This window comes from Ochotona curzoniae, unplaced genomic scaffold (assembly GCF_017591425.1).
Source record: "Ochotona curzoniae isolate NIBS_2020 unplaced genomic scaffold, NIBS_Ocur_1.0 scaffold_3223, whole genome shotgun sequence".
NCBI lineage: Eukaryota > Metazoa > Chordata > Mammalia > Lagomorpha > Ochotonidae > Ochotona > Ochotona curzoniae.
Window position 1 is genome coordinate 13,791,675 of NW_024467108.1, and position 14,364 is coordinate 13,806,038.

Below are 14,364 nucleotides of genomic sequence, written 5' to 3' on the forward strand. Positions count from 1 at the left end.
GGACACCATATGGGCACCACCGGTTCTAAACCTGGCAGCCCTGCTTCTCATCTAGCTCCCTGCCTGTGGCCCGGGAAAGCAGTTGAGGATGGTTCAAAGCCTTGGGACCCTACACCTGCATGGGAGATCCAGAAGAGGCTCCAGGCTCCTGGCTTTGGATCAGCTGAGCTCAGGCCGTTGCGGCCACTTGGGGGAGTGAATCAATGGACAGAAAATCTTCTTCTCTGTCTCTCCTCCTCTCTGTATATCTGCCTTTCCAATAAAAATTTTAAAAAGAACCAAGAAATTCATTAGAAATCACTTGCTTGTCTTTCTCTGCACAGATTTTGAGACTTGGGAAGGTTAAATCAGCTGGCCAAGATCATAAAACACATTTATCAAAGCAACAGGGCAGAAAACATGGTTTCTAGAAGAAGAGCTTTTCTCAGGGTGGCAACTGGGCTTAATCACTCCCAAAGCCCTAGTACCCATCTGGTGCCTGGCATGGGAATATTAATTGAGGAGCTAAATATCTCATTTCAATTGCAAGCCTCATTTGAATTAAGGAAATCAATGAAAGCATTCATCCAAAGCAGGTAAACCAGAGAAGCTGGCATGGAAGTTAAGAAAGCTGACTATTTCCTGTGTGACTGGATGCCCAATTCTGTCCTCCCAAGGTTTTTTTGGAGATAAAATGTCATAGAAGACAGATAAGGAAATCATCCTCCTCTTCACCAGGTGTAAGAATGAGCATTGGGTGTAAACTGCAAAATAAATGAAACTCATGGTTGAGAAAAATATTTATCTTGCATAGCAACTAGCATCCTGTTATTCAGAGTACCTGTGGATCTAGGTCATGCTATTGGGGTCCCTTAGGGTGGTGATTGTGCCTACTACTCCTCTTCTTGGAAGTTTGTTAAGCCCAGAGGTAGGCTATAAAGAACCAAAATTGAGCATCCGTATGAATCACATGCATACAGAGACTGAGCCCTCTGATGGCACTACAGAGTGACTGGTGAATTGTCCCTAGTCACGGGCATAATACTCCTGCAAGGTAAGAAGAAGCCCTGTAACACTCAGCTTGGAGGTCAATTCCTTGCTTCTTTAGCAGTCTACTCACCCACCCCACCCCAGCAACATGGCCAGGTGCCCCATAAGGAGTCAATCCTCTGAATAGTCATTTCTGCTTTGGATCTCTTTATCTGCACAAAATGAGCTGGTTAAATCAGAGTATTTCCCTCAGCCATGCATCTTGAGTGTGAGTATCTGGATGCATGTGAATAAGACAAACTGCAGAAACTGATCTGTATGTAGCCATACATAGGAGAAAACACTTTTGGAACTTTACCATGGCATGTCCCTTCTTTCTAGGGATACTGCATATGTATAGGTTCTATCAGGTAGAAGTGACTCAGAGGTTCAGGACTGTAGACACAAGGGGTTCTCCTTCAACAGGAACCCTGGAGGGTGTTTCCTTTGACTCATGGAAGTTTCTGTTGCCTCAGGAGATTTCATAGCGACCCACACAGAGATGGCCAGAATATTCTGACACAGGAAGCTTCCGCTGCAGCATCCTCCACACAGTGATGTGGGACACAAAAGTTACCAGGTGGTGCCTCCCTTGCCTGCAGTTCTGACTTTGCTCTGAGCAAAAGATGTACTCCAATACTTCAGCAAGGAAAAATTTTGCTCGCAGACTGATTTTCTGAAAGGAACTATAGTGCTGGAGATCACATAGTAAATCTGTTTGTAAAGAGATAAATCACTGTCTTCCTTGTGTTGGGCATTTTGCAACTTTGGATTTTTGTGCAGATGCAACATATGGCCATTAAAATGATCAAGTAGGTGACAATGCTGAAATGCTGACAGCTAGGATATTCCACCCAGGCCTGGCTCTCATTTGTCTCCTCGTGCCTGGAGAGTGTCCGACACCTACTAAACACTCAATAAACTTCCATGAAATAAGTAAAGAGAAAGTGTTCACAAAATAATCTTAACCATGGGCACATTATGATTGCAACTAGGTAATAATTCCATTGATGTGTAGGCATACACAAATATTGAAACACACATACAGCAGTGTGAGAGAAACTCCATTTTTTAAACTAAACTTTTGAATAATATTCTCATGTTGCTTTAGTCATGAAATTTTTATATGTATTTTTAGTTATAAAAATCATATATGCAGAAGGAACCCATCTTGGCTGTACAAGTACTTTGGAAAGAACAAGCTGGAAGGTGCATTATCAAAATGTAAACAATGATTAACATTAATCTTATAATGGTTGCTTAGATATTTTTGATTTTTAAATGATGAACATGAGTCTGATTCCAGACTCGAATATAAATGTCACTAATAAGGAATACCTGGATTTTTTGGATGTTTTCTGACAGACACACCAAGCTAAGTATCACAGTGCAAACACCGTGATGCTCAGTGCAGGGAAATTCTTAGAAGAGTTCTGAGCGACCTGAATTCCACAGCACCTGGAATCCTGCAGGTGCAACTCACCTACATCTGTGCTCAGTTTCTGTTACTGTGTTTTCACGACGCTCATCTGTCTAATCCACATACTTTAGACCCCGGTCTGGTGCTTTGAGTTTTAATCCTTCCACTGAGGCAGGTTGCCTTTACCAGGCTGAACAATACAGCTTGTTGCACCATTTCTTTCCACCAATGGCTCAGAGAGTGACCTTGAGGAGCAAGGAAGCTCTATTGGGGTCGTGAAAACAAGAGAAGAATGAAAAGCCAATAAGTTCTATAATACAAACCTCATAGAGACAGAAAAGCATCGGGTCCTAGAAGTAAGTGATAAGAGAATGGATTTGGGGGACCAGAAAAAGCTACCAGAAAGCAGGACTCTCCTCTGTGGTACAACTGCATAGGGTGTGTGCTCTTGTCAAGGAGACATCAGGAAAGAAATAACCCATTACTGTGCAGACATAGCTCCTGTTACCAAGGTGCTGCCCCCTCCATCTACCCTCTGGTGTCTTTTGTCCCTGAAGCTCCTGGCAGGGGCAGCATGTTACCTCATTGTTGGTGCCAACATCCAGCAGGACAGGGAGGCATTGCTGCGGGTTCACCCCTCCACATGCCGTGTACAGGGCCAGCTTGCCCACAGGAATGCCCATGCCATAGCAGCCCAGGTCTCCCAAGCCCAGGATGCGTTCACCATCAGTCACCACCACAGCCTGAAAAACATAGCAGGTGTCATCCATCAGGGATAGCAGCTCCAGTGACGAAGGGCTCCTTTGAACGGCACCTGGATGCCTGCTGACTTTGCTGGAATGGAACAGTGTGTTTAGGATAAGGCCAAAGGATTTATTCAATTACAGTTGGACAGTCCTTTGTGGCAAGTGGGTGAGAAACTCTACTGAAGTGAGATGACAGCAAGACTCCTGCCCTGTACCTTGAGATTCAAGATCAGGGGCAAGCAGAAAAAAATAAGCAGCTGAAGGGCAACTGACTAGTCACTCACCTGCAAAGCACCTCAATGGATGGGGTCAGCCTGAGACTTGGGGGTAGGAAGAAACATGATGGAAAGAGAAAATGAGCAGCAGTGTTTGTACTGCTGCTGTGGCTCCAGAGTTTACAGACTAAATCAGAGCTTCCTCAGTCTGCTCCTGGGATGCAATAAATCCATTGTGCAAAGAACAAAGCTTCTGTGACATCTCTCAGGATCACATGACATCTCATGTGAAATCGTTACAGACCTCGTGCAGAGCTGGGAATACCTTTTGCATTTGGAAGAGTCAGAGAGAGCCTACTGTTATGAGACACAGTGCTAGTGCAAGGCTTACTTGAATTGCCAGATGTTGATGAGACTCATGGTGAGGACAGATGTTGTTAGAGGATTATGATAATGCATGTATTCGTTCACATAGGAGACATGCATGAAACATGCACTTTGCATCAGAGACTGTGCCTGACGCAGAGCAAAGAGGCTTCAATTTGCTCCTCTTTAAAAATATGTAAGCACATACCAGACCTGGAGACATTATGGGGGTGTGGGTGGAGATAAAGACATGTGACGCACAAAAAAGCTAAGATCCTGGGTAAAGATAAACGAGATATAGGACATGTGTGGAGAATGAGGAGGCACAGGAAAGAAGAACGTACAACTTTCCACAAGAGGGAAGAATGGAAAGTTTGGGCACAAGTCAGACTGTGAAGGGCCTAACATGTCAGACCAAGGGCAATCCCTCTGTGGGGCAGGGAGGGGCAGTGAAATTGTTTATACTCATGGCAACGTGGTTACCATCAGGGTTCCGTCCATCTCCTAAACAGCTAGAAATAGGCCATCCATCAATATACTGGAACCTGGTTGGGGTTGGGGTCTAGGGACCATGCTTAAGTGGTTAATGTTCTGGTTTGCTTTAAGCATGGTGCTATGGGTTTCATCCATTCCATGCTAGGATGACTTTGTGAATTGGAGATAAAGAGATGAACTCCCATTGAGATCCTGAAAGAATTTATGACCCAGTAGCCAAAGGGCTCATGGTTTCTTCTCATTTTTCCATCTCTCTGTGGCTGAGAACATGTAGGGACTGGTGCTGCCTCTGTATAGAAATGCATATTTATTAAGCACACTGTTCACTTAAGAACATTGTTACACAAGATTATGAAAGTCATGCTGCTCACTCCCTGACTGATCTACAGCCTCTGTGGACCGTGCTTACAGATGCCTCTCAGCAGATCTTTCTAGGAAAGGGAAGCAGGGCTGAGATTATTGTCCCCTCTCACAGGTGAGCAAATTGAAACTTGAGGCCAACATGTTCTATCTACACATATAGAAGTATCAGAATCATGCCAGGCACTGAGCCAAATATTTCTGCATCAGTTATCTTAGAAAGATTGGATGACTTACCAAGGTCACTTTGCTTGTGTACGTGGCAAGCTAGGATTCCAGCAAGGTTTTGGTTCCTGGTACATGGTTACTTCTGCCATTCCATTTAGCTAGACTAAAGCACCAGTGCACCTGGCACAGTCTTGCACTGCTTGGGGGCACTCTCCTGTAACCAGCCTCTGATCTCCTCTGGGCAACTCTTGCTATTGAATCAAGCATCACCTTGCCTCTAAAGTGCCCCAAACTATTATCTCTTCTGTTTAAAGATTTTTTTTATTCTGGTCCTCATTTTCTTAGAATCTGCTGGTGGGGGAGTGAGAGACATAAAGTGAGAATGGAAAATTAGCTATTCCCCTAATATCCTAGGATAGGGATAGGGCTCGGTGGAGCTTCCTCCCAGCCAGAAAATGTCCCAGAGCATACAACACTGTACCCACCTCTGCTGAGGGAATGCCTCATCTCCACCTCTTGCTTCTTCTAACTCCTAACCTAATTTCAGTTGGGTTCTTGGCTCTAATCTAACCCCCTTCTTTGTGGCAGTCTTCTCTGCCAACCAATATCAGAATCATTGTATTAAAGAATCAGTTTCCTCAGGCTATTTATTCATTTAATGACTTTCAATGACCCCTGTCTGTAGAATAGAGCCCAAAATGTTCAACTTGTCCATGTTGTGAGCCCTTCATTGTCTATGAAATGAGTGTGATAATCATACCCAGCTAATCAGGTGGTTTAGAGACAAAATGAAAAAAATACATCCTTTATTTTCCCTTTGGTATTTTATGCAAAGTAGGGTGACAGCAAATGGTTGTTGTTCTATGATAATAACAACAATCATTATTCAGAAGTAGTTGTGATCATGGACTGCCCATAGCACGATCCATATAACTCTTCCTTCTTCTGTGTGTTTCATCATCTCTCTCAGCTTCCCTTTTATCCTCCTCCTCTATTTCTCTCTCCCATCCAGAACATAAATATTGTATACTCCTTAGTTTAAAATCTTAATTCTATTACCCACTTGCAAAGAACATAGCCTCTCAGTTTCCCTGTCTATCAAATCCCTACCTCTTATAGGGTTATCAGGAGACTCCAAAATGCATTCATCTACATAAAATACTTGGTACGCTACTCTATGACATGAATATGGTGATGTGTCACCTATATTTCATTACAAGAATGGAGGAGTTACTGCCCCTAGTCTACCCTCAGTTATTAGCCCACTTAGGAGTTTCCTTGACTGAAGATAATCGTGTTGGCTGAAGTCACAGCTTCTTCCAGAGGTGTCCTGCAAACCATGACTGAGTAATGCAGGAGTGCAAAGGCCTGCTCCTTGCCCCACCTTGACATGACTTTGAAAGCCAGCTCCAGAAGCCTCACAGGCCCTGCCAAGTCTTCCTTGAGTCCTTAATTGTGGCTTCATCTCTCGCTTGGCTCTGTCCTGCTCTCTTCTCTTCAGCAGGTGTTAACCCAAGAACAACTCCCCAAATACGAATTTCTGTATCAGAACTCCCAAGGGAAAGCAGCCTCTGACATAAAACACAACATGGAGTGAGCACAGGGGGATCTGGGCCCACAGGCAGACTGGTCCAGGTTTAATCACCCAAGTGGCTGGTGCCCAGTGGCAGAGGATGCTCCCATGGGCTCACCCCCAACAGTCTTTAGCTCCACTGTACCCAAAGCTGATTGGGTTGGTATAAAGGAGAGATTTAGCTTGGGAAAATGTTTGGGGAGGGAGCTGTTCTCAAATAAGTCTTCTTCTGGGCCAGGGCAGTGGCTGTTGTGGGAAAGATTCAGAAAAGTAGTTCTCACTCTTTTTCATGATTTATGTTAGACAGCTCGGGGCAGCCTGGCTTGACCCAACTCCTCCTCCCCAAATAAGAGCAGACTACAAAACTTCATCCCCAGACCCATTTTCCTACCTCCCATTTCTCTTAAGTCTCATTATGTAGCTCTACTATCTAGCTGTGAAGTTGAAGAAAGTCATTAAAAAAAATTTTTTCCAAGTTGATCCTTAAGCTCTTCCAAATATTGGCTCCTTACCAAATGGGCAGCCAACCTTGTCAGGACCCCAATTTGCCTGCACTTGCAATATAAATTGCCTACCTGAGAAAAGACACACTCCCACCCATCTTTAGGACCATATCACTGGTTCACAATCCCTATTGCACTCTGATTAAGGAACTGCTTGCATCAAATGCAGTGGTGAAGACATCCTTCTTCATTTCCCAAGGGCCGTGAGAAGGACAATGAGCAGAGACTCACAATCTAGTAAGAGAACCTTCCTCTCCTCTCTTCAGGGCAACTGGAGAAACACACAGGACACAAGGAAGACTGACCACTGAGTGGAAATGCTATGATGTTTGAGAGGCATCACAGGGAATGGTTGTGTGTGTGTGTGTTGGCCAGGGGAAACATCCAGAAGAGGCAGGTGAAAGCAGCAGTATAGGGGCAGGACTAAATCATGGGCCATCCTGTCCATGCCAGTGCTCTTATTTCCATGTCAAACATTAGGTCTGATAGTCAGAGCTTCTATTCTTTCCACAGAAGCTCAATATCCACATATTGTGATATGTATGTTTTTAAACAAGCTTTTTGCTTTAAAAATGTTGTCCACAAATTCAAAATTTTCAAAAACTGCTTAGAGTCAAATCAAATATGTTTTGGGCACAAATCATCTGACTACTGCTGGGGGCTGCAGTCCAGGGTCAGAAGGAGCCATCACAGCTGCCCTTGGCACCTGACATGCTGTGTGTACCACAGCCACCTCTGCCAACTCCAGTCATGACTATCTTCCTTCAAGTGTCCATCAGTGTGTGTAAACTATCACAGTTAGTCCTTACAACAGGATGACAAAGCTCAGAGATGATATTTGCACACACTGAAAGTAAGTAGAAGAGTCAAGAGCAGAACTCAGACCTGTCTTGATTTAAAAAGCCAAGGCAGGTTCCTCTACATAGTCCCTGGAGCTAACCTGTGTGATTCTCCAAAGTGAGACAGGAATAAAAGGCGGCAGTGACCTCATTCATCTGTACATGCTGGGATACTGAAGGGTGGCTGGCAGGCTTTCCCCTGTCTGCTCCACATCCAGTGCGCTCCATTCGTCAGCAGTACCATCACAGTGTGCTGTCATCCTTTCCAGGTCAGTTCCTTTAACGAGACTATAGGCTGTGGAAGTTGTGTGATTTTGAGTGTTTGTTGAGGCTCTATATGTCTCTCTCGGTTATATTTCAAAATGACCTCAAAGTCCTTGCTTCTCCTCCTCTAAAATCACAGTAGTTGTTGTCCCCTTTCCTCTGGTAATCAGCCCTCTGGCATTTAGAAGTTTCTCAAACTATGCTTATTGCAATGGTTTTTTTTTTTAACTTTTAAGGTCCTATTTTGTATGCATATCATGGTTTTCCAAACACAATATGAAACAATTTGGAAGCAGGAGGGTGCATATTTTCATCCTTTGTTGCAAGACACTGGGTATAGTTGCGTTAAGTTGTGCCCAGCCAGGAGGAACAACCAACACCTGAAATCCAGCCCATGAACCTCTCACCAATCCCCTTCTCAGCAAGCCCGCACGCCAGCTGGAGGATGGGGTGATTTTTCCTTTACTTTTTCCCTACTTGCTGCTATTTTGCATGTGTTAGCAGTGATTCAGTATCTTTGCTCTTGGCACAGTGTCTAGTGCATGCAAGGCACTCAGAGTGTCCATTGACTGTGTTTGTTACACTTGGCAAGTCTCTACTGAGTGCTTTCTCTATACACCTATGGTTAACATGTCCAGAAATTTGGGAAAGACTGGTTTTAAGGACTTCAGCAGGATGTCCACTTAGGTTAGCCAAATTTAGCTCTTGTTGAGTGATCTGGCTTTCCTAATGTCCTTGAGACTTTATTATATTTTGTTCCTAGATATACCCTGGAAATTGTCTTCTCTGGGACTGAGATCAAATTCTGTAGGGCCAGGGTCAGCACATAACTATAGTCTAAGCAGATAAGCAGGAAGGAGAAGCAGAGAGTACATCACATGCAGGCAGAGAGACTCAAAATGAGGTGTTGATCATAGCCAGGCCTGAAGTCCAATGCCTTGATTGTGACTCAATCCTGAAGCCTGAAAGTCAAGATCCTGCCCGTGTTCCTTCAGCCCTGCTTTGATTCTTAATGCTGGCACTCCCTGTAGAAGGCCAGAAGGGAGTGGAATGCAAAAGAACTAGAAAGGAGAAAGCTGTGTTTGGAATCCAGTGGAAATGAGACCCTCCAATCCTTCTATAGTGGTGCAGGAAGAGACCTGGGAAGTTACAAGGAGACTAGCAAGTATCTTTGAAGTCACAACTTCATGTTCAAAAATAAACACAACTACTCTCTCCCATGGTATATCCTGTTTGCTAGATGCAAATATTTTCTTTCTGAAATTTCTTAGTAGAATTAGTTCTCCAAGAAAGGTTGCTGGTTTTCTTACTCTCTGTGTGTTCTGCCTCGGGTTCCTTCCCTGCTGTGTACACCTGAGGTGAATACATCCAAGGGTGAACATATACCATGTCACCAACTTTTCTTCTTGTTTCAGAATGTTTTTACCTGTAGTCTAGTCTCTCTTATGCCTGACTATGCAAACTCTGCACTTCAATTCAAGATCCAATTCCAATGTCACTTCACCCATGAAGACTTCCCAGGTCACCTTCAGCTAGAAAAACTCTTTGCCTCTTTGAACACCTTGACCTATTTTTGTATATCTCATTTATCTTCAATCAAGTGATAGCTTGTCAGACTTCACTGTCCCTGTCTTATTTCCCTCACAACATGTTAACCTCTTGAGAAGAGGATCTTTGTATATTTAGTAGACACTCAATAAATGTTGGACAAATCTTTAGACTAATAGCAATAATAGTAGCATGCCAATTTGCCAAGAGGCATGGCTGGGACAAAACTGTACTGTGGTATGCTTTTGCTTGGTTGTAAGAACTCCTTCATCTGGACCTGGGAAAGTAAGCAGTCTGCTGTTCACAGTTTCATAATGCTTCATTTTATGGCTGGAAATTATTGTGGTGCAGGTTGAAAGAATCCTTCCAACAACAGAGCTGCAGCAATGGAAACAGGATCTTACCTTAATATTGTCTTCTGGCCAAGAGTTCAGCATTGTTGCCAGGTGACCCTTGTCATGAATGGTGATGAACAGCCCACTATGAGAAAGAAAATACATACAGGGAAATTAGGTGACCAGATCAGGAATAGAGCCAAGCCCATGAGTTCCACATTACCGCATCATGTAATTTTATCCATGGACCTAGGGGAGAGGGATCCCTGCCTGCTGTGGCTTGAACGTAATTTGACTCCTAAACTCATATAGGACTGTAAATACCAAAGTCAAGGGTTAGTGGTACTGAGAGGGTAGAAACTCCATGCAACTCTGGTGTTAGCAGGAGCTTTTTAGGCCAGTGGAGGTATGCTATCTGAAAGAATTTCTTACAAGTAGGTTGTTACAAAAACCCAAGTTTGGACCCGAATGGTTTTGTATGGCTCCTGACTTACCACTTGACCCTTCCTCTACATACTCTCCACCATGACCATCTGCAGCGGTCATAGAAGCCAGCGAATACAGCTGCTTGACCTTGGACTTGCACTTTCAGAACTCTGAACCCAAATAAACCTATTCGCTTTAAAGTTAGTTGCCCCTTATATTCAGGGCAGTAATGAAAACCTGATTAATACACTACCCAGTGTCCCTGCAGTTTTGCCAGTCCTGCTCTGGAACTCCCTCTGTTTGCCTATCGCCACAGGGTCGAGTCCATGGGATCGAAGCATGTGCCCCCAAGGAGCTGGGTTTGCCAGAGTCCTCTCCTCTCTCTAGAGCTCCAGGGTTTCCTTGCCAATAACCCCAGAGTTGCTTCCTGACACCTTGTACACCTTTCCTTCAGTCCTTCCTCCTGAGTACAGACTACATTGCAATGGCTGGTCCTCTAGACTTGGGGCTGTGACTAAATATGGACACATTAGTCATGATGTCCAGAGGTATAACATTGGCCTTCAGTATGGAAGGAATTGGCATGGGAAGAGGATCGAATGCCAGTCATTAAGCCAGTTTTCTTGGCATCCCCAGAGTCTGAAAATTCCAAATTCAAATGTGGCCTTCCAAATCTGTCCTGAGGGTATATTTGCAAAGATGGGATGGTGTAACATGTTTTATTCAAGTTTATTAGAATGAGTTATCATTTTCAACATTTAGACCTAATTATGTGGACCTGAATCTTCTGGGGTAAAAGAAGGTGTGGACTTGTCTGAGGAAGACAGCATGTCATTTAGACCACTTCCTTCTTTTCTTTTTAAATTTGTGTCCAGTGTATTCAAGAGACAAGCTTCTTTTGTTCATACAATGCCCATAGTTAAATATTTAAGTTGTACGAATACAGGCGAATATTTGGGAGAAGTTTCTCCCCCTTTTAAGGTGCTCTACCTAAATCAGTGAGGGCTTCTAAGACTGCTTTTCAAGCTTTCAAAGTACTTGGATTTTAACAGTGTCCTTGTCAATATTGACACCCTCCTCAGCCCAGCTCTTTGTTCTTGTCAGTCTTGCAGAGCCCCAAGCCTTTTTCACTTCTCAAGAGTGTGTACTAGGCAACCAAAGGCAGCTGAAAAAGAGCACTATCACAGGACAGGTTGATCAGTATGAGCATAAATTCATCTTTGCTATTCCTTCAGCTATCTAGTACTTGCAAGTATTTATTCCGATTATCTCTGGCCAATTCACTGTTTTTACTCTTTGCACTACCTCTCTATTCACATAAAATCTACAGCCTACTTTCCTTTTCACTCCATAGATGATTCTGTCACCTCCCACCACCAAACCTGCAGACTGCCTCTGAAGCTAACTTCATGGCTTCTCCTGTTGCAGGGCATATTGAAGGAACTTACATGATGATGGTTATCCCTTCTAGTCCACCATACCATCCCTGCCTAGATTTCCCTTTGCTTCTCCTAAAGCATACCCAAGATTTTACCCTTAAAACAGAACCAGACATCTGGTAGTGACAAAATAGCTTAAACAGAGCAACCTTTCTGTTGATCACATCATAAAATTATGTATTTTAAGATAATTTATGTTATAATATAGAATTTCAATATAGGTGAGTGTGTCTGCACACACACATACAGACACATTTATACATATGCATGTATAAACGAAGGGGCATCAAAACATTCATAGGAGATGCAACTAAAAGAAATGTGAATTTTCTTGAATATATTGAGTCCCCTTGGTGTATAGATAGAAAATATTCATTAGCTAATAGGTCACTTTAAATCCATGGAAATTAATCCAAAGATAAAATTATTTTTGTGCAAAAGATTTTTAAGTTCATGCATATAAGGGAATTTCAAAAAGTTCATGGGAAATACATATTATGAAAAAGCTCCATGAATTTAAAAATATTGTTGCACCAAAATAAACCTTTAAAAATTCTACATTTCAGTCTTCTAAGTTTTGAAAGTCCTTTAGAATACATAGTTAAGACAATGGAGGTTGGCCAAAAATAGGCAGCAACTACTACTAAAAGTGAAAGTTTGCAGCTTTTTGCCAGAGGGCAATCCAAACTGCTGGCAACTTGAAGCAGAGGAAAGCCAGTTTTACTAATTTGAGGAATCAGAGAACAGAGTTAGAGCTCAAAGAGTAGCCAGGAAGTTTCATTAAAGGAAGGAAATTCTGAAACCAATAGAGATGTACAGAAGATGAAGCCCCAAATCAGCAAAGAAAATCTGCCCAGATCATTGACTGACCACTAAACTATGCACGCACAGAGGAGCTGGGAGGAAAAAACTGCAGCTGCAAGTTGGAAGAACAGAAAAGAGATTGGAATAGACAGAGTTGGAATCAAGTCCCTTTTGGAACAAAAATTATTTTTCTGTGAAACAAAACAATCCAGAGATCTTTGAACCCAAGATATATAGAGAGGATCATTATAACAGTTTATATGTTTTTAAATATTTCATAGCAAGAAAAGGGAAACAAAATAAAACAAAAAATACCAGTGGACCTCAATTTACTCTCTTGACCCCTACATTCCTTGCTGGGACTGTTGTTTCTCTCTTCTTCCCATTACCAAACCTTCTACAAACATTGTCTACATTAGCTGCCTCTGTTTTTTCATCTCCCAGTCACTATTTAATCCACTACCATTTGTCTTTTCCCACAGTGTGCTACTAAAACTGATACTGGGGTTGGGCTGGGAGCTGGTGCAGTGGTTCATTAGATTAATCCTCTACCTGTTAGTGTTAATATCCCACATGGGTGCTGGTTTGAGTTTAGTTGTTTCACTTCTGACCCAGTTCTCTGCTAATGACCTGAGAAAGCAGCAGAAGATGGGCATAGGTCCTGGGACCCTGAACCTTTGTGGGAGATGTAGAAGAAGCTCCTGGCTCCTGGCTTCAGATCAGTTCAGCTCTGACCATCGCAGCCACTTTGGGAGTGAATCAACTGATGGAAGATCCCTCTGTGTGCCTTTCCCTTTCTTTCCCTGTTATTTTTACTTTCAGGTTAAAATAACTAAAAACAAACAAAGAAACAACAATAACAACAACAAAAAAGATGTTGCCAAGGCTACTGATGATCATTTCCCTAAATGTAGGGGGCACTTTTCATTCCCCATCTCCTTTGGCTTCTCGGAAGAATCTGACATTTTCCACCCCTTCCCTACCCAACCTTTAACTTCTGAACCTTCATTTTTTTTAGTTTTCCTAGTTTCTTATGCTATGCTGTCCAACCATTACATGGCAAAACTCAAAATTTTTTATTGTTCCCATTTCCTTCTTACTCTCACCCTTTCTCTGTGAGAGCTCATCAATGCCTATCATTTGGCTTACCTGTAAATCAAAGTTTCTCATCTTTGGCACTAATGACATTTTGAATTGGGTAGTTCTACACTTTGAGAGATGATCTCATCTTGCACATTAGTAGGATGTTTGGCACCTCTGTCTTGTACTCCCTAGATGACAGTAGCATCCCACTGTGATAAGCACAGAATGTTTCCAGACACTGGCAAATACTCCTGAGGGAGCCAGCCTTGATTTGAGAGCCCTTGCTCTAAATCTTCACATTTAACTGTCTACCTTGTACCTTCCATTTCATGTGTTAAAGGCACTTCAAACTTAAACACATCTGCAATCAAATTTTTGATCTAATCTTTCACCACTGTTACACAAAGAAAAATAATGACCCATTTATCTCATTCTCAGTTGTTAGCCACACTGTCCCTTCTCATTCTTCACCAGTTCATAGACAGTTCTCTGATACACTCTGCCTGTCCTTGTTCATAATGCAGTTAATTTCCACTCATGCCTTTGATGATTTAGAAGTCAAAACAGAACCTATCTACTGTATGTGCTCAACACACCTTATTTCTACACAAACCATCTTATCATAATTATTTGTGTGGCTACATAGCTAACAGCTTTACACCTCATTAGATTGCAAGCCTTGTGAGGGCAAAATCTGCATCTGTTTTTGTTGATATTATTCATCATTATATTCCCAGGATTAGTCCATTATAGCTGCTCAAGACATCATTTT

The 14,364-nt window shown here is 42.7% G+C and overlaps 1 protein-coding gene across 1 annotated transcript in view; it reads right to left on the reverse strand.

Annotated features, from left to right (window-relative positions):
• The window catches only part of ME3 (malic enzyme 3), a 163,747-nt gene that overhangs the window by 41,800 nt on the left and 107,583 nt on the right, over window positions 1–14,364 (reverse strand). Inside the window, exons 4-5 of the mRNA XM_040964089.1 lie at window positions 9,910–9,985; window positions 3,010–3,171 (exon numbers count right to left, since the gene is read on the reverse strand). Of these exons, the coding sequence (XP_040820023.1) occupies window positions 3,010–3,171; window positions 9,910–9,985 (238 nt within the window). The remainder of the gene's footprint in view (window positions 1–3,009; window positions 3,172–9,909; window positions 9,986–14,364) is intronic.